Here is a 19,911-nt window from a genome sequence, read left to right as displayed (position 1 = left end):
CAAGAAGATGTGACAGTGTGATCTGTCTGGACTGGAAAATGTATGGTAATATTTTTATTTTTATTTTCAATGAGGGCTGGACTAAATTTTTATTTCTTATTATCTATTATCACTTTTAATTTGGGTAATTTAAGTCATAGAGTATTTTGTAAATACCTTCAGTGGCAAGTGTTGCTAAATAACGATCTCAGATTAGATAGCCAGAGATGTATCTTCCAAAAAAAAAAAAAAAAAAAAAAGATGTTAGGTTTTGTCTGTTTCACAAAGATGTGCCTTTGATACTTGTGTATTATGGACACACTGAACACATGAATCGGTCAATAACAAACTAGTTTGTGTGTGCTGATAGATAATAATTTCTGTGAAAGCTTTGAAAAATAGACAAATTGGTAAACCTTCATATCTGCAAATGTTGCCTTGTTACAGGCCAACATGACCTACTATTCATCCTATAACCGATATTCCACTGTGTCTAAAATAATCCTGAGCGACTACGTGCACCAAGACCAGTAACACTTGTCCCAAAGCCTTTAAATCTACTGGGTCATCCTTTCTGACTTTGCCCTGTGGAAGATGTTCCTGTTTAACAAATGTGACCTCATCATTGCCTAGTGGAAGTCCGAGCAGCACCAGTAGCAGTGACACAGTGTTGAGGGGCTGGTGCCTGCATCGCTAAAGGCAACATAACACCAAATGAGATGTGACAGCTGAAAGACAAAACAGGCCCAGCTGATGGGGCTAAAACGAGAACAGAAGGTCCTCTGTATCATATGCTTTACTATGTTCACAGTGGGTGTACAGTATAATGAATACGAGTGATTATTTGCAAATTACGGAGAATCTGTTTAAAGCTTAGGTTTATCATGATAACTTTTATTTGAATTAAACAGATTGTATGTGTCCATTGTTCAGCAATTACTGCTCTTCAAAAATATAATATTGTGAAGAATGATGAACAAGGAGGCTTTACATTCAGCTCAGGACTCGTCTGTTTGTGAAAAATCTGAGCTGCCCTCATGAAGTAAAGGAGGGAGGTGTGTGTGTGTGTGTGTGTGTGTGTGCGTGCGTGTGTGTGTGTATGGATGGGGTCTTGTTGAAATTGTTGTTTCATCAATAAATAATGGCAGACAGAACTCTGAAGGCCACACAGCGCCTCTGATCTATGATCAAACAGAAAGCAGTGTCCTGCTCTCAGACTACAAATACAGCCGCGTGTCGTGCATCAAACGCACAAACACATACACAGACGCATGCGTCGGCACAAGCAAAAGACGGAAGTCAAACTCTTATGGAAATCTTAACAGTTAGAAAAAAAGTAACAAAGCCTTTAAAATTTGAAATGGGGTCATTTTTCTCCATCATGCTAATCGCAGTTCCCTTGACTCTGTAGCTTTGTCAGTTTTTTTGCAGCCTTCTTTGCATCTGCTTCTGAAAGCTTCCCACTGATTCACAGTGCTCACAAAGCTTCTTATTTCTAGCAGGTAGATTTGAGAGCTCCAGCTCGATTTCTGGCACTCCGACGCCAAGTGAGTGCTTGAACCTTTTCTTGTCGGGAGCAATATCCTGGCTTCGCTCCACACACTCTGCTCAGCAAGGAGAACTGCTCCGGCTTCTCTGGACCCGAATGTTTTTCACCTTCCTTTCTGATGTGTGGAGTGTTGCTGCTGATCTGTCTGCTGCCTCTTTTCATCTCCTCTTTGTCCCCTCGGGGAATGGATCTCTCAGGCTGGTGGCCCTCCAGGTTTTTACCTCCAGACTTTCGGTTTTCTGCCAATTATGTTGGTACCAGCCTGTGTAACCATCTGTATTAGTCCCACACTTAAAAAAAAAAAAAAAATACTATTGCATGATAGGATAACAACATTTCTCGTTACGTTAATAACTCTGATGGTCTGTGTAATTTCACACAGATATGTTTATGAATTTGAGGAGTTAAGGCACAAAGCAACCTGTTTAGGGCAAGGGAACGATTAGAGTTTGGGTTGAAATAACTGGATTGTTAAGTTTAGGGACCAAATAACATTGATCATGGGACGTTAAGTCGCAGTGGGAATTGTCTCCTGTCTCCAGATCTGACATTTTGTCAGACAAAAATCCTAATTCCTATCTCTATGATTTTCTTGGGGGCATCCATGAGCATGATTTATGGTAGGTGGGGGTGGTGGAGATGTCCGACTACCTTGAATTGTCACTCACTACTCTACTGTGCCTGGATATTAATTGTATGCACTCAAAAAAATATTGAATTTAAATTGATTAAATAATTTCTCTAAAACATTTACTGAACGTATTACTAAGTTTGATAATTGAATAATTGAATCTACTTAATTTAAACAGACTAAGTTATTGAATTAATTCACCTAGAGGCAACATGATTGAAATTTCTTGCATTTTAATTATATACTTTGCGTTTATTTATCCTCTATGGAATTGAAATACATAAAGTCAGTGTTCGAAGGAAATTTCTGTTTGAGTCTATGCATTTAGATTAAAATACTTTCGAACTGTTACTCGTGTTACCGCTGGATGAGAAAGAGGTATGTGCTCTCTTTCGTCCTGCCTTCTTTGCATGCAGCGCTGTGATTTCAGGAGTGCATTTTGGATGAATCGGAAACAGAGAGCTTGAGAATAGAGCGCGTGATAATCCAGGCTGTCGTGTCACAGGTGCTTTGCCTTCTGTGATCACAAGCCTGTGGTACCGCCATCAAATTAAAACGTCAAGTGAGGAGCCTTATTTAAAAAAAAAAAAACGAAAAGAAAAAAACTCTGCAGAGAATCCATGCCGCAGTAAGTGTTTGCCTACTTACAAATTAAAAAAAAAAAAAAAGCCAAAAAAAATGTGTATGCTTGCCAGTACACAGTTACCTTTTATAAATCCCGTATCAACTTGGAGATGTGCACATGTGGATCCTGCCACATATACCGCCCCCTTAGCACCCACATTCAACCATAAATGGTCAATGCAAAGCACCTTATGAATATAAATGCATGGAAATGAACCAGCTGATGAGTGGCTCTTTACTGTGATTCATGGCTGCAACTGAGAGGAAGCTGAGGAGAAGGATTTTTTGAAGCCCAGAAAATGGTGTTCGTGTTGAGGCGGAGGTTAAGAAATGCTTTTTGATTCTTTCATTCTCGTTGTCCTCGAGCCGTGTGTGGACAGTGAAAGCCATGGAGCATTATGCACAAGTTTCACCGCAGTATTTAACAGTTTAGAGCGATCAGACTGACTACACTTGGCAAATTGATTGCGACAAGTGAGTGAAATGAGAGTCTGATATGAGAACACAATTTATCTATGGCCTACGTTATGTTTAGGACTTGGATTAAAGCAGAGGTTAGTTCAACAATCAGCTCCGGCTCCCCTCTTTGCACTTTCCTCATTGCTACTTTTCACCTCCATACTTCTACTTCCTGCCTATATGCATCTGAATATCAGACACCTTCTTTACGAAGGTCCTTGCTGCTCTAAGATGACATGACTCTTTGTACGTCCAGGGCTGTTTATGTGAGGAAGAAAAGAAATCTTTAGAAGCCTCATGATTTTCAAGGTCACAGTGACAGTATTGAAACAAGTACACTTCATGTTATAAGGCTTCAGTTGTTGAAACTTGAACCAACTAAAGCAGCACCTCCAGCTTCCACTACTGATCTACTATCGTTCAAGTTTGCGTGACTCCAACAGTTCGGAGCTGAACTCAAACTGACTTCTGCTCCACTGCATTTAACTTCGTTCTCATCTTTCTATTCTCATTTCTCTTTTATGTGGCAACATCCCGAAGCAAAGATGTTTTCTTTCACATTTCTGTTTGGCTCAGAAAAAGGTTGATGCTCCTGACCTTTTGGTTTCTCACACTCTGCTGTGCACTAGGAGAACATTCATGCTCTGTCTTTGCTGTGTTGCTTTGCTGTATCATCTCTGCTTCATATGTTGCTATTTCATTTACAGAGAAATGCAAATGCACAAAAAAATGTTTTTTTTCATTTCCTGACCTTTAACCATCACCATCAGTCACCGTAAGTCATCGACTCATAAATGAATCTTCTCAAACATAATGTAGTAGCTAGATGAGATTATTGCTATTTGTACAACTGCTATTCCTCCCAACAGTATTGCAAAATAATCATCTCACCAAATAATGCATAATATGCACATATCTGGTAAATTATGCCTGCTTTTATAGAGGAATAGCGCTGCTAAGCTAACTTGGTGACAAACGCATTGCATTTCCAATGATATGTTCACAATCAATGCATCCAACGGAAGTGCATTGCATTCACTCGATAACAAAAAAGTAAAAATAAATAAATAAATTTAAAAAAAAAACACACCTTATCTCATAATTACGAGAAAAGATCGTGTAATTATGAGATCATACTTCTACAGTAATTAGAAGGTATCACGGAGGTATCCTTCCCGATTTCAAAGTAAAGGATGACGTGAGAAAAAACAACAACAACAACAACAAAACAAGACATTGTTTCCATAAGTTGTTCAAGGTTCATAAACTGCTGGATTTAGCACTTCCTAGACTACTTGCATGAATAATAAGAAGATCTTTTACCGTGTACTTCATGAGTAATCCTGTGTCAAAATCCTTAACAGAGAAAAAGAATAAGGATATTTCGCCAGACTTTGATGTGTAATAAAAAAACGTATAATCCATAAGTAGTCCAAGATTCATATTGCTGAACTAAGTACTTCCTAGAATAATTGTGTAACTAGTATGAAGTACTTCTACTGTGTACTACTTAAGAAATCCTCTGTCAAAATCCTTATCCACGTAAGTTTCATGGGTCTGATTGTGAGACTGCGAGATCCTGATCTCGTAATTACAAGATCCTGATCTCGTAGTTACAATATCTTTTCTCATAATTACAAGATAAGGTGTCTGTTTTTTTTATTATTATTATTTTTTTTAATCCACTGAATGCAATGCTCTTCCCTGGCATCCTGACAGTTGGTCAGCGGAAAATTGTGAAGCAGCACAACTGCAGCAAAGGTTTGGTTTGCATCTTCTTTAACTTAACACAGCTCTAATACACCATAAGATCCTGGTTAACAGTACTACAAGACTGGTGTTTGGTACAATTTGACTTAACATCAAAACAGAGACATTTAGGACGGATTAGGATTTTGATTAATGTTTTTGTTGTGATTAATAATATATCCCCTTTTATTACACCAGATTTTGTTTTGCCGTCCATCCCAAGTCTGCACATGATGTTTAATTTAGAATTGACCGGACACAATATGTCATTCCCATGTCTGACTTAATTCCAGGCTAGATTCCTGGCAGCTTCTACCAGTTTCAGTTAGGGATAGCAAAACTGGTGGAACCAGAAATACTATCTACAATGGCCATAATAAGCTCCAGCAGCCGTGTCATGTCTCTCACTTGACGCAGAAAAATTGACTAAAACAATGAATTGTTGTTCTTTTTAGATTGACAGCTAGAGCTGCAATAATAAGTCCATTGATTAGTCTTAGACTTAGCTGTTATTAACAATGAAATCTTAAATTTAGAAAATGTTCAAGAGTTCCCTGAGTCATTAAGGATTGAAGTCAATTATCACAAAATTTGGGGGGTTTGTACCCCTGGGGAAGTGCTTATAAGGTCACTGCCAAATCCAAACAAACATAGCACGGGCACAGAGCTGGTTTGTAGGCAGGCAATACATGAAATAATTCAATTCATTAAAATTGTTTATTGCTTTTTCTTATCAGTATACGTTTAAACCACAATCCAGGGACGCTGTAGTGTCAGTCTATTGGTTACAGCTGTATACTGAGGGACTTGCTTCCAGCACTTGTATAAACAGTGAAACAGTGCCTTGACCTCACTGTGACCCGATTCAGAAACACACTCTTGGCAGTTAACAAAAGTGAGTTCTTTTGAAGGGTGCACAGAGTTCCTTCTGTAAAATGCCAGCACTGTGTTGGTAGGAAAGTCCAACACGCACTGGCCTAGATACTGAAGCAGGGTATTGCACCTGTGTATTAAATGTATGGCAGTGTGTGTGGGCAGGGACTGATCATTTCACATACTACAACGTTGATGTTGCACTTAACAAGCAAGTATGACAAACTACATATGTACTGATGATTTGTTTTGACTGATTGGTGGCGAGAAAGCTCTTCTATAATGATTATGAAATGTCTCATCATGCTTATGGTTTAAACTGTGGAAACTGATACATTTCAAAATTGACCTAAACAACACTGTTCAGTTCATAAATTAGGTGAAGGGCAGTTTTCTTTCTTGTGCACTCTTTTTCTTTCTTGCCCTCCTTTTCTCTCCCCCTCCGGCTTACTTGCTCTTTCAATGGGGGTAAGGGAAAATCAAATAATTATCTTTACTGATAAGTTTACATGTTAATAGGGGGCAGGAGCTGCACTGCAGCAGCACTGCTGCCTGTGTGGACACATGCGTAAGTGAGCCACAGCAGCTCAGCAACGCAGCTGTCAAACAGCACACAAGCAGCCAATCTGGCGACCTTTAGGTGCTGCATTTCCGCTTGTATACCACACAGGTGTTTGGGCTCAATTAACAAATGAATACATTTTATTTACATTATGCTTCTTACAGCAGAGCCATCCCTGAGAAGCAGCGCAAACACACACTTGTTGTTCTCAAAGTAATACGCAGGTGTCATATTCGTGCCGTCATGGTGTTCGTATATAACTGAACTGTTTCAAGAACATTGACAAAGTCGCTGCCTGGATTATTTTCAGAGACATTTAGGTCAGGTCAAGCATTAATTAACAGCATTTCCTCGTATTAAAGGAAAATGGTATTCCATCAACATTATTTTCAACGTATTTGCTGTTGTAAAGTAGTCACATGTAAAGATCATTACTAGGAGACATGGCTTTCATATGAGTTAAAAGTAGGCTGTGCCTGAGTCTCACAGCAGGATAGATGCAAGCTGGACTTGATGCTGTTGAATGGTAAATAGAATTAGCTAGTTTGCTAAGTTATATGTCTTTGGTTGTTCAGCTGTGTTAGCAAAGTTGTCAGCCCCCTACATTTTGCTCTTAAGCCAAGTCAGACCACTTCATCAGAGGTTTCGCCAGTGATATGTAATAGTTATGTGTTATTGTCACTGGTTCATGTGACATTAGGTCAGTGTGTTACGAGTGTTCTAAGCTGAATGCATCACAAAATACGTGAGCATGCGTGTTTGCTAAGCTTTTAAGACATAACACTGTTATGATATGCCAAGTTCTGTTTGTAGTCAGCGACAAGTTTCAGACAACCTGGAATTTGTATTTACAACAGTTGTTTTGCACTCAGAAACTGTGAGGATCACCAAATTGTATAAAATACATTTTTCTTTAGAGGATCATCCAAGTGATTACATCCAGAGGGGGGCACAAATGTCTTTACCAAAAGTAAAGGCAATCAGCTGATGGTGCCGATATGTTCTCTATAATCAGAAAAAATATGGTTACAGACCGAGCAGGGGTACAAAAGTGTGCAACAGTAACCATACAAATGTGTGCAGCTATAAGTGAAAGGCAGACAAGGCTCAAGTCATGTTAATTATATACTGTCAATGTGAACTTTTGACATGTACCACATTTGCATATGTTTCAGTGTCAAATTCTGCATTTACTCAGTTGATGCAGCTTGTTTTTTTTTTCCAGATACTGAACAATTTCATCACTAGGTTTGCTTTTTTATATGATATTATATGATGTTATATCAATAAATGTAACTAGACCTTAAATCTATTAACGCATGTATAAAACTAGACAGATCAATATAAAAACATGTAAATCTATTTAAATTTAATCGCAAGTCTGTCTTTCCCATCCCTCCCCTGTGAAGCTTATTTTGATACCAGAGCAGCGAGAGATCAATGCTTCTTCCCCCTAGGCAACCACGAAGAAACAGAGCTTGCAGGTGGATTCTGGGCTTGACATGCATCGGCAGCAGCAGCAGCAGAAATAAGCAGCGTGTTTGTCTGAACTGATGGCATCATATTACATATCACTGAGAAAGTACAGAATCTGAACAAATAATCTTTCAGACCAGCATTATATGCATGAGCTTATTTGTTCAAAAACATCAGATTCAGCCTATTGTTACAGGCACACACACAGTATACATACAGGAGTAACCTCATGAAAATCAGTATCTACAGGGCTGATACAGTGACTCCTCATACAGCCGCAGGATCACTTGACTACACAAAATTCGTATTGCAAGTAGACTAAACACAGTCCATTACAAGTCCAGTTTTGCTCCAGTATTGCTCTTGTTTGGCCTCCATAAACTCCTAAGAAAGCATGTTCAGCTGCTGTGTTCACCAGCTACTTGCTAACTGTCTAAAAAGCCAAAGCTATGGAGTGTTAAACCTGCATTCTTTCTTTAGGCCAGCAGGGGGCAAATCCATCTGGTTTCTTACTCATTTCCTGATAAGTAAATCTCTAGTTTCAAGTCCTCAACACAGAATAGTGTCCATTTTGTAAATTATGGCCCTGTATAGTGTTAAATAGACAAGGGTATGATTTAGGCTGTGGCTACATTGGAATTAAGATGTTTCTACCACAGTGTGTCCTCAGGTTCTAAGTCAGATCCAATGAGGATATCCTCCCCAGCTCTACTGTCATCCAAATATGTTCATTTTTGGCAAAGAACAAAACAAAAACAAAAACAAGATAGCAATGGCCATAATGCAAAACTAAAGGTTTCCAAATTGTAGTCCACAAAGTGGTTGACGTCAAAACTTGGTCCGCAGTTAGATAACAGTTTGTGTGTGTGTGTATTGTTGTTGTTGTACATCTGTCTGCTGCAGTAGGAAACACCCTTGATGGGAGTGCTGAGAGTGAACCAGAACAGTGACTGTAGGTTGTGGGAGGGAAATATGAAAAACAATGAGCTGAAAGACACTAATGAGGTCTATAGAGCTGAGGAGAATTGCAGCATTGGGGGTAATTCTTAAACGACCAGCGGTTTGACCCATTCTCGGTACGATGATATTGATTAGCGCAGGAGTAGAGACTTCATCAGCTGTAACTCTAATATACTGACTCACATGTCCCTGTGGCTATTTTACACTGCTGCCCAGTAGATTGGATCAGTGAACACAAATACTTAATCAGTGCAAACAACTGGAACCAGCCAATGGTCAAAGACTTTCGAGTGGTTCATTACAGTAATGACTCTGTTTTACAGGCATTAAGCATATAGCAGAATCAATATCAGAAGAAGACTTCAAGCTCGATCTGATGCCCTGCTTCAATATCACTGTTTTTAAATAATTACAGGAGAAACCCATTGAGTCTGCTTTAGTACGTATAACTAAAAACAAATGAATGAAATCCATAACTGACCTGATGGTATTATTAGAATGATGTAACCACCTTCTTACCGCACTGAAAAATGTAGCTGTTATATGTTAAGTATGGGGGAGTAAATTGAATTGTCATTTTGAAGCCATATTAACAATGACTACAATCAGTCAGCAACCATTTTGTTTCAAAGAAAAAAAACGTATAGATAAAAGAGCTGATGAAGGTTTGCTCTGAACAGAAACAGCCCTTGATGAAACTGAGCTCATTTGTATGCACCATGAACACTGCTATAATATGGCTCCAATACCTTTTAAACCAATTGGATTCTGCTTTAGCAATCTTTTCTCGTATTAAAGCCTTACAGCCCCATGACACTTGAATGCTTGTTCTTGCCTGTGCCATCCATCGCCTATTCAGCGACAATCTATTACTTGCATCCATTCAAAGAGTGTGATGCTCTCACTGAGCCACCAACGTTCAGTGATTGCTCGCTGGGGATTGTTCACTGATGCCAGGGGACACTGTTCTCACAAACGTATCCACTCCAATGAATGTTAGCCTGTGTCCGCTATTGTTACAATGCCGTGGCTGGGTGTAAGTAGTGACTCACTGTCAATGATTGTGCCATTGTAAAGCTTTCCAGACAACACTCCAATTTCCCAAATGCCCAAGTAGATTATGTGCCATCTGACTTTGTTAGTGGTTTTTGAATAAAATTTCAAGAAACTTTTTTTTTTTTTTTTAATGTGTGTGTCTGGGACTCATTCCTCCAAGTCTTGAAGCATATACTAGGAACATATTGGGATTTACGGTTGAAAATTAACATCTCATTTGAGTTCATCTGGTGAAATACACATGCAGACTTTCTTTAAATAGACATGGCTACATATATGTGAGAGTGACAGGTGCAGAAACACTTCACTGAATTTTATGACAACACTAAATCTACATGCAGCTTTTTGCCTTTCATTGGGGTTAACAGCTAAAACTGCTTAGCACGTTTGATATATTTCTGGAGTTTGAAGAGCCTTGCTTCACTCATACTGACAAAATATGAATGTGTGAAAGAACTGCATGAGTGATGTGATCTCCAGGACGGGTGTCAAGGTGATAAATTGTCACACGTTCCATCTTCTTTACAGACATAAGTTGTGTCAGCTGTGAGTAATATGAGGCCATATAAGTTGACGTTTCACACATTTCAGGGAAACAACAACAGCAAAAATAACTTTAACTGTGCTAGGCTTCATAATGTGTTCAAACAGGGCTCCCTGGAGTCTTCCGTGGGATGAAAGGCACCGTCGTTAGCATGATTTACAATCACAATTTAGGCTAAGTGACAATTGATGGTATAAATATTAAGTAGAAACAGATACATACACTGATTATCAATGGCTAATAAACGCGAGCTTAATTTTCACAACCAATTTGACTGATATTATTGCAATTCATCATTTTGAGTTTTTGGGATCGATGAGCAGAGGCAATCTGTGATGCTGTCTATAGTTGGCTGCAGGCATGTCATTATGATAAACGGCTCAGTCATCTAAAGCTGAGGGGGCTTTACCTTATGAGTCACACTCAGATCAGAAAAGTTGAGAGAGTTTTGGACACAACTTTATCTCGTTCCACAATCACTTTGATGAATATACAGCCTCAAGGGGAACATCATGTATTGAGGAGGAATTACAGTGCGGAAAATAGCTTCCCTCAAGCAGCAGTTAGTTTCAAGGATAACACTGGTGTAAGTCTTTTGCTATTGTTATTTATTCTACTGAAGAGTCCAAACACACAATGCATTACAATGTCTCGTTTTATGCAGATTTGCCTAAACTCTGGGAAGTGAATAATAACGCTGAAAACCTTCTTAAACTGCAGACAAGTCATTTACAGAGATAAAGTGCTGCCCTAACCTTTGTAATACATCATGTTGAACAACATAGGAACAATGAAAATTCTGTGTACAAGTGAACACAAAATTTGATTCCGTTGAACTCAAATTTGAAGAACGTTTTTCATATTTTCTGTGGCGTGAGAACAAAAAACAAGCCTTTTTGTCATATGTCCAGAGAATCATGTCCGCAGTTACAACTTTCACACATTCAACACTTGTTCACATCAGTTAGTTTTAACCTACTCAGTATATTCTTTTCAGTTTAGGTGAGTATTGGAACTGTGGTAGAGTGTGCAGGGCACGATACAAAAAGCATGCTGCAGAAATTGCTATGTTTTGTTTATGGGACATCAAAGATTGTGGACGAGGTATAGATCGTCTTTATCTGAAAGATGACCATAGAGGTTGACTGTAAAAGCAACTTGTTGCAACTCGTAGTTGTGTTTTTTGTGATGTGGACCTCTAGTGACTGAAACAGTTACTACGATGGCAAAGGAGGAAGTGACAAGTCTATATAGGGAGGAGGATTGGGACAGATGTTTGGTTAAAACAAGCATAGGACCCTCATTCAGGGGACTGCTGTTCATGTCCAGTGTAAACGCAGAAGTCAGTGCTGAGTTATTTTAGTTGAGATAAATCACATATATTATGTAACTCAAGTTAGATACATAAAATAGCTACATTTGTTGCTGAAGTTGCATAAGTGACATTTATTCTAAGCCAAAGCACAGTGTTTTCCTAAACCTAACCAGTGACCCTATGAAGAAGATCCATTACCCATGTACACTCCAAAGCTGATGTTGTTTTGGGAACGGTGTTATATGTGCTTTAGGGGGTTGACTGGCAATCGACTTATATAGTCATTTAGGTATGAGAATGTATTGTGAGTTATGATAGAAATGTCTTCAATTCTCCAATTCACTCCCTCTCTTCTCTCATGGGCTTAAATGGACATTACAAGGACTTTGACTAAGGAGCTGTCAGGGTAATTACTGGGTCAACTGATTCAGACATTTGTTTTCTCACACAGAGCTCCTCCAGGTAGGTGGCGATAAGTTCAGGGTTTCATTGCATGTGTGAGGGGGACTATAAGTGTAAAAACAATGGACTCATCCAATCATCTCATGAAATGAAGCACTAGATGTTATGCTTCTGTAAACCAGTTATTATGTTGTAAGTTATTTTCATAGCCATTTAAGTACTGCATGTATTCTGTTTACTTGTTCTTTTTCTTGTTCTTTTTTTTTCTTTTTTTTGTAACAGGAGTTATTGAAACCAAAAATGGGGGCCTACTCTGGGCTGAGCGCCATCCTCCATCCAAGTTATGTGGAAATCTGTTCAGTAGTTTTAGCGCATTTTTGGCAAAACTAAACTTCCTTGGCAGAGGTAAAAATCCATCTATGCTTAGGTGTGGAGGGTCGCTGGTCTTGCTGTACACTGACAGAAAGTTGTGTGTCAACTTGTTGAGGAGAGGAAAGACTGAGAGAAGACAGAGCGAGAAGTGCCGCTATCTATGTATCATGCAGCAACTGAATGTTGAACCTGTTTCAAATACTCTGCATCGATATGTATTGAAGTATCAATATTTTTGACAACACCTCAGTGTAGTGTTAAATGACTTGACGCCACCAATGATGAGTTGAATTTCCTCCGGGATCAATAGAGTATCTATCTATCTATCTAGATCAGTTGCAGTCATCAGGGACGTATTAAGTCAACACCACTGTATGACACTTTTAACTGAATAAATGTTGCTTCCTTTGTACCATAAGTCACAGCTGACTGGTTTTTGGTCTGCTCAAAATACCATAAAAAAAATAAATAAATAAAAATAAAAAAAAATAACCTGCTATAAAAAACCAGCAGAGATTGCAAAAGTACACAGACATAATGTGCGTAGGTGTGAAGGCAGCATTAAATCGTATCCTGTTCTTCTCATAGCCAGTTTGTTAGTTTACATAATTAAATAGTTTCATTTTTCATTGCAGTAACAATGCCAAAATCTTAGGGCATTTAAGCTTCAATATTAAAGCTGCTTGAGGCAAAAGCAGTTGTGCTCCTTAATGGCGTTAAATTAAATTAAATGAGCTGATAAAGCCGCTTCATGTGACATCCTTTATAAATGTGCGCTGCTTTCATGGTATTTAATATCAAAGGGTGTCAAAATACACACAAGACTCAGCAATTCTTATTAATTGGACTGACATCAGCAAAATGCTGCTCGGGGATCATCAAGCCTCCACATAATTACACTTTACCCGGACTAATGGAATGGAGTACGTTTATTCACACAGGCTCACTTGAGAATGTTTAACTTGAGGCAGATAGAGTCCGTCTTGTACGAGCCAGAATACGGAATTCACTTTTAACATCCAAACTTGGACTGGGCTTGGACAGCTTAATTTGCTGATGCAAATGAGTGTTGTGGTACTTTCTCAACCCGTCAGATCAGACCCGTTCAAATCAGAAATGCGCACGGTCATTTCCCTCTGTTGTTTGCTGACACAAAAAATGAAGGCAAAGCTTTTACAGGCTCAAACAGTCGGAGTGACAGTTCAATTAATTCAAATAAATAAAAGATAAACAAAGCTAACAACAGGGTGTATGTTGCAGCAAGACATGTCATTCAGCTAACAAATTCCCTGGCCTGCATTCTCAAATGCGTTTTCACAGGAAATGGTTTGCACTGTTTTATGTCAAAATCAGCTCATTCCTTGTGCTTCCCCAACACACAGTTTCATGACCAGAACTTCAAAGTGGCTGTCCCCTTTCTCTTTTCTTTCAAGAGCAAGGTGCCCTTGAGCAATGCAGGTAAAAGATACAGCTGCTCAGTCAGTACTGTAAATGTACATATAATAGCACTGGGCAGCTCCCAGGTGTGAAGGTATGTATAGAATGTGTACGAATGTGAAGCGGAGCAATGCTGAAAATGAACACGCACAGTCAGCAAAATCCATTCCAGGTCGAATAAAGCAGGAAAATAAGCATAGAAGATAAAGCTGGATATTTGTGTTACACAGTTTAGTACTAACATGTTTTCTATATTCAAAATCACCCGATGAAAATACCTGTAACAGCAACATCAAAGAACACATGATAGCATTGTAACTAAACTGAAATGTATAAACTGTGACTGAAAATTTACATGGTCCTCAATAGGCTGCTAAATTATGCAACCCTTAAAAAGAATAGTTTTGAGATTTTTGAAATTCTTGTTTTTCTCAAAATTGGATAAGACAGTGATTTCCATTTGTTAAGTATGATATTTTAATATGTTCAATGCCCTATAATATTTACCCTAACCCTGGCCAAACCATATCCATAATCCATAATACTCTTATTCTTCTTTACAGAGGCATGTAACAGCTTTAGAAGGGACAGACTGACGATGTTGTCCTACTTGCTTATTGGAAAAAGCCTTTTCCCGAAATTGTAAACTATTCCTTCTGGCTTCTGGAACTCTGAATAGTGGGAAGTGGTGAGAGCCACCAACCGAATTTCCTCAACACCACTCAAAAGGGTCAAAGCATATATTTAGAATTATGTTATAGAGAGAAAGACAGGAAGTGACATGTCACCCCTGTAAGGTGTTTCAGTGAGCCGGGCCAACACTCACTACAATATCTGTAAACCACAAAGCTGACTGGGGACACATATCTAACCAGAGGAAAAAACAGGTTAAACATAAAGTATATTTAAGAGAGTACCGTGCTCTTGAAGAGTTGAACCCTCTTACATGAACCATGAGGCACCATCATCTTCGTCATCATCTTTATTCATGTAAGCACTGCTGTAGTGACATGACTTCTAAAAGACAATTCTACCATTTCTTTTTCTTCCATGAAAGTTACTTTTCAGTCCAATACTGTGTTGGTATTCCATCACATTTTTCATTTTACTCTATTTATCATCCAGGTTGAAAAAAGTGCACACAGTTGAAACAGTTTCTCCAGCATGCTTCCAGGTATTTGAACAGCTTGCTTCTTTGAAGCAATGCCTGTCATATTTGGTGACTTATTCTTTACAAGTGAAATTACATTTTCAAAAGATCCCATTGGGTACCAGTACCAGGTGACGGTATTGGTTCATTAGTTTTTGACAGGTAACCGCATGAGTATAGAACAAAACATATGAAAAGACAAACACATTTCTCCAATGAAAAACTAATGATAAATTTTTGACTCAGCTGTCATAATCTCAACAGCTTTTTTGGTGTCAACAGTTTCCATACATTAGCACGGCCAATGCAGTGTAAGAGACCAAAATTTAAAACTGCAAAGAGCAATTCAAACTGAAGTTGGATCAGCATGAGTGGGCAGGTTCAACACTGAATAATGAATAAATGTATTTGCAGAACAGTCATTGAATTGAGCAAACATTTTTTTAAAATGCTGAGCGCACATGCAGTCTGAGGTTTGCCTGTACTGCAGGGGGACCATGGGCTACACCCTAAGACTAATACAAGTGACAGAACTAATGTCAACATATACAACAGCTCCAGATTGTCACCTTTCTATTTTCCCATTTTCTCAAAGAATATTTTCTTTAAGTATATTTCATTCTCTCGCTCATGCTGTCCTCTTTGTTTGATAGCCAACTTACAGCACATTTACAACTGGTCTTAGCCAAAACACTGTTTGCCTTGCATGGCCCTGTGATTTACCAAATGACTTCTGATGATGCTGTCTGTTGTGGATTTGATAAGGGGTTCATACTAAATGACATGAGCAGCTCATTTAATCAAGCATCACACATGCTCATGACGAGCATGTGTGATGTCTGATTGTCACCAGTCACTGATGGTGTCAACAACAAAGCTACAATGCAGCCCAACAGAGAAAGCCTCTTGCAATTATTTTTGGTTACAATGCAACAGACAAACATATGAGCGGTGTTACTAATTACTTTTCTAATGGAATGAAAAGAAAAGCAATTCTACTTTGTTTTTGTTTTTTGTTGTTTTTTTTCTTTTCAGAAAAAGTGACTTTGTTTCCCACTGACAACGCCAACACTACCAGAGCTCCAATTTAACCTGAGAGAGAACACCTATTCCACCCTCACACTGTGGTTAGTGGACTCCACAGTCTGTGTGAGAGAGTCACGACACTTAAGTGAGATTGATAGACAAGGTGAAGAAAGGCATCAGTGGTTTATTTAACTATTATAATGCAACCCAGCAAATTCAAGACTGCTGCAAGAAGTCAGGCGCCAGACCCAATCTGTCATATTACATTCAGCCTGGTATGAGACTGCTTGGCCTGTTATGTGTGATACAACGACTGCCATGGACATAATGTAACCACTGTGGACTGGATCCAAGAGTGTGCAACACACTGTTGTTTTGTTGGGAGTACAAACTCTGCAACTGATAACATTATGGCCAACTTTTATGTTTCAAGAACACAAACTACATGATATGATATGAACCCCTCGTCACTAACAACTATTTTCGAGAGAGTTACTTCCAAAATGTCATGTATTGCAAGTATAATGCAATGTTTTAGTAATTACACTACTTTTATGTTACTTTAGGGAAGTGCGACCCTGCATTATAATATTGAGGATGGTAGTATTGCTGTTACCATAGCCTAGGATTAACCTGGTCTCTGATGACTAAAATATATTTCAATATCACCCGAAACGTAGTAATTCAGTCATTTGATCTGTGTTCAGCTTTGTTTAGAAAAGAAAACAAATGCACGGTAAAAACTGCTCTCTCTGAACCGGGCCCTAATGCAATCTGCGATGTGTAACCTCACTCTATGATCCAATGAAATAGCTTGGTTCCCATGCAACCCAACTACCCATCCATTGGGATGATTGGCTACAATTGTGGGTATTTCATTGACAGTCAATAATATATTGCACCATGTTGCAAAGATACATAAAAGAGCCGATTGGCCTGTCAAACTGGAAGTGCTCATTGTACTCCAGGGGATGTCCTGGGCTAAAAACTAAACCGACAAAGTCAGTCCACATTCATGTTGTTGCAGCAACATGATGAAAAAAATTATAAAAAATAAAAAAACAAAAAATGTTGAAAGTGGTAATATTTTTGTTTGATAAAGTCAGACAGAATTCACAATTGTAATATTAGCACAAATCCTACTGAAAATGTTTGTATGTTAAGGCATTTAGCATACACTTTTGTTGGAAGCAACTTACAGAAACTCAAACATACACTGATGGTGGTGGCTGCCATGCATTGTGCTGACCAGCACATTGCATGGCAGTTTTGGGTTCAGTATCTTGCCCAAGGACAATTCAACATGCAGACCAGGTGAATCGAATCAGTAACCAGAAAAGCATTGTATTACTCCTTAAATACTAAAAGTAGCGTCATGTTACTTTTGTATATTACTGCTAACAACATATGAAAAAAAAAATTGAAGGAAAACTTACTTAGGTTACACATTAAATTGTTTTCACACACACACACACACATACACACACACACACACACACACACACACACATATGTATATATATATATATATATATATATATATATATATATATATATATATATATACAGCAGAAACAGAGATATTGCTTTTTTTATTCTACACATTCTTCTTCCCTTTCAAAATCTGAATCTGAATTGAATATTACCCACAATGCAACCCTGCCACTGAGTGACATCACTGGGGGTAAATTATTTGATTACATGCAGCGTTCTCTGGAGCCACTAAATACTTTTTTTTTTTTTTTTTTCAAACACCTATACACACTGTAATATGTAAAATGTGTTGTGTTACCTTTGAGGTTAAAGGAGGGTTTAAAGATCCCTTACAGAACTTGTTTGCAGGATTTGGAAGCTGAGCTAGTAGAATTTAAGGTAAATGCACACACCCATGCATCACATTATTTCCCTGTCAGACTCTTTGACATAATCTCCTTCATTTAATCCCCGTGAGGAGAGAGAACATATTTCTCTCACTTCAGGTGCTTGGGGCTCATATTTGCATTTACAGTCATCAGACTCATTTAACATAATTTCAAGACACCATTCTCCCCCATGACACCACTGGGAATCTGTTTTTGCTCATCGTGTCCCAGTCCAGATTTTCCTGTCAGGACTCCTTTATGTGAAAATATTGGAACTACAGGTTAAAGGGTAATGCTGGCATTATATACACGCATCAATGCACAATGTAAACTCTTCAAAAAAAGCACTTCTTTGCTCCCCACCTCACTGACAAACATGTCTCGATTGCTTACACATACCACTTCATTACAGACATCAACTTTCAATAATATTGACACATGCATACATTGTTAGGATTAACAGATCAATTTTTTTTCAAAAGGCAGTTAATAAAAATAGATTTTAACATATATGAATAACAAAGCGTTATTTTCTTGACATTCCTGAGATCAGAAAAAAAAAAAACACACACTCACTCACACACACACACAAACAGTGAGTACGTTGAATTTTCAAATGAATTTAAACTAAAAAGTGATTAAATTCCTGCAGGAAATCTTTGAAATCAACCCTTCCCCAAAACTTGCAGGCAGACAAGTCTATGAGGTATAACTTTTTCTCCCTTCTTGCGGGAGACTGAACCAACACAGAAAGCTTCCCCATAAACTAACAAACCAACTTCTCATTGCTGGATGTCCCAACAAGCCGCACAGAATGGCTCTGGCAGATGATGATGACAGAAAGCATAACATAGAAAACAGTATAAGGCTGTTTCAACAATGCACCACTCCGGGTTAACAGGGGCTGATAAGCCACAGACAACAATACTGAAGATTGTAAACATGGACATAGACAGACACGGGGAATACAAAAAGTCTTACCTGGAAACACAAGCACAGCAAACACCCATGACAGGATGATGAAACATACTGAATTATACATGCTTCCTAAGCAGTGCTGATTCTGATCGGCTCGTTTGTTTTAGAGATGCTCTTTTGTATCTTCCCACACCAGGGCTTCAGAGAGCTGCCCACTTTGCTTTTTTATCTTTCTCTGCCTTTCCCTGAATGTCAGTTTAGATAGCTTTTCATCCCCACTGGCGGGCTGTACTGAAGATGCTTTAAATCCAGTGCAAGTAGTAGTTGACGGCACACACACAGAGAGAGGCTGGCTCCTCACGCAGTATTCGATCTCCCTCTCTTCCACGTACTACAGCACACAGAGGGACCAGCACTCTGCATGACTGGGGGGAGAGGAGGGGGAGGGCAGTCTCTGCTCAGCTGCCATTGGCTGAAGCGTTTGTCGATTATCCACAAACAGTCCAAGCTCTGTTTTTTTTTTTTTCTTTTTTTTTTCTTTTCCTCTTGGTGGCTTTGCATCCTCAACTGCCCAGCTTTTTCCTCTTGCTGCCCTCTGACAGAACAAGAGCAGGATTTACGTAGATGATGCAGGAATGATATTCAATTAAGTTAAATAAATATCAGCCTCCTAATTAATGCAAAATGTGACTTCGGGATTGGGGGCAATTTTCAGAAAATCATCCCTTGATATGATTTTTGGTGCTGTCAGACTTGTCGTGAGTGTACTTTAATGAGGGATTTGGATGCAGTATTATGACAGTTTCGATTGTTGTGCCCAGTTTAAGCGCATAGCTATGTTCTTTTCTGTATTTCTGTAGAATAGAAACACTGCTGGACAGAGAGGGACATAATGAGGTGTTACACTCTATGTGTGATGAGATTCTCAATCAAATTCTTGAAGGAGCTGATATGTTATTCATTTTAA

General features: G+C 38.7%; 1 protein-coding gene across 1 annotated transcript in view; it reads right to left on the bottom strand.

Annotated features, from left to right (window-relative positions):
- Positions 1-19,704, bottom strand: part of opcml (opioid binding protein/cell adhesion molecule-like) — a 351,189-nt gene extending 331,485 nt beyond the window's left edge. Inside the window, exon 1 of the mRNA XM_037120657.1 lies at positions 19,008-19,704. Coding sequence (XP_036976552.1) covers positions 19,008-19,068 — 61 coding nt within the window. The 5' untranslated portion in view covers positions 19,069-19,704. The remainder of the gene's footprint in view (positions 1-19,007) is intronic.
- Positions 19,705-19,911: the final 207 nt, after the last annotated feature.

This window comes from Acanthopagrus latus, chromosome 13, assembly GCF_904848185.1.
Source record: "Acanthopagrus latus isolate v.2019 chromosome 13, fAcaLat1.1, whole genome shotgun sequence".
Classification (NCBI taxonomy): Eukaryota; Metazoa; Chordata; class Actinopteri; order Spariformes; family Sparidae; genus Acanthopagrus; species Acanthopagrus latus.
This window is presented reverse-complemented; position numbering and strand designations above follow the sequence as displayed.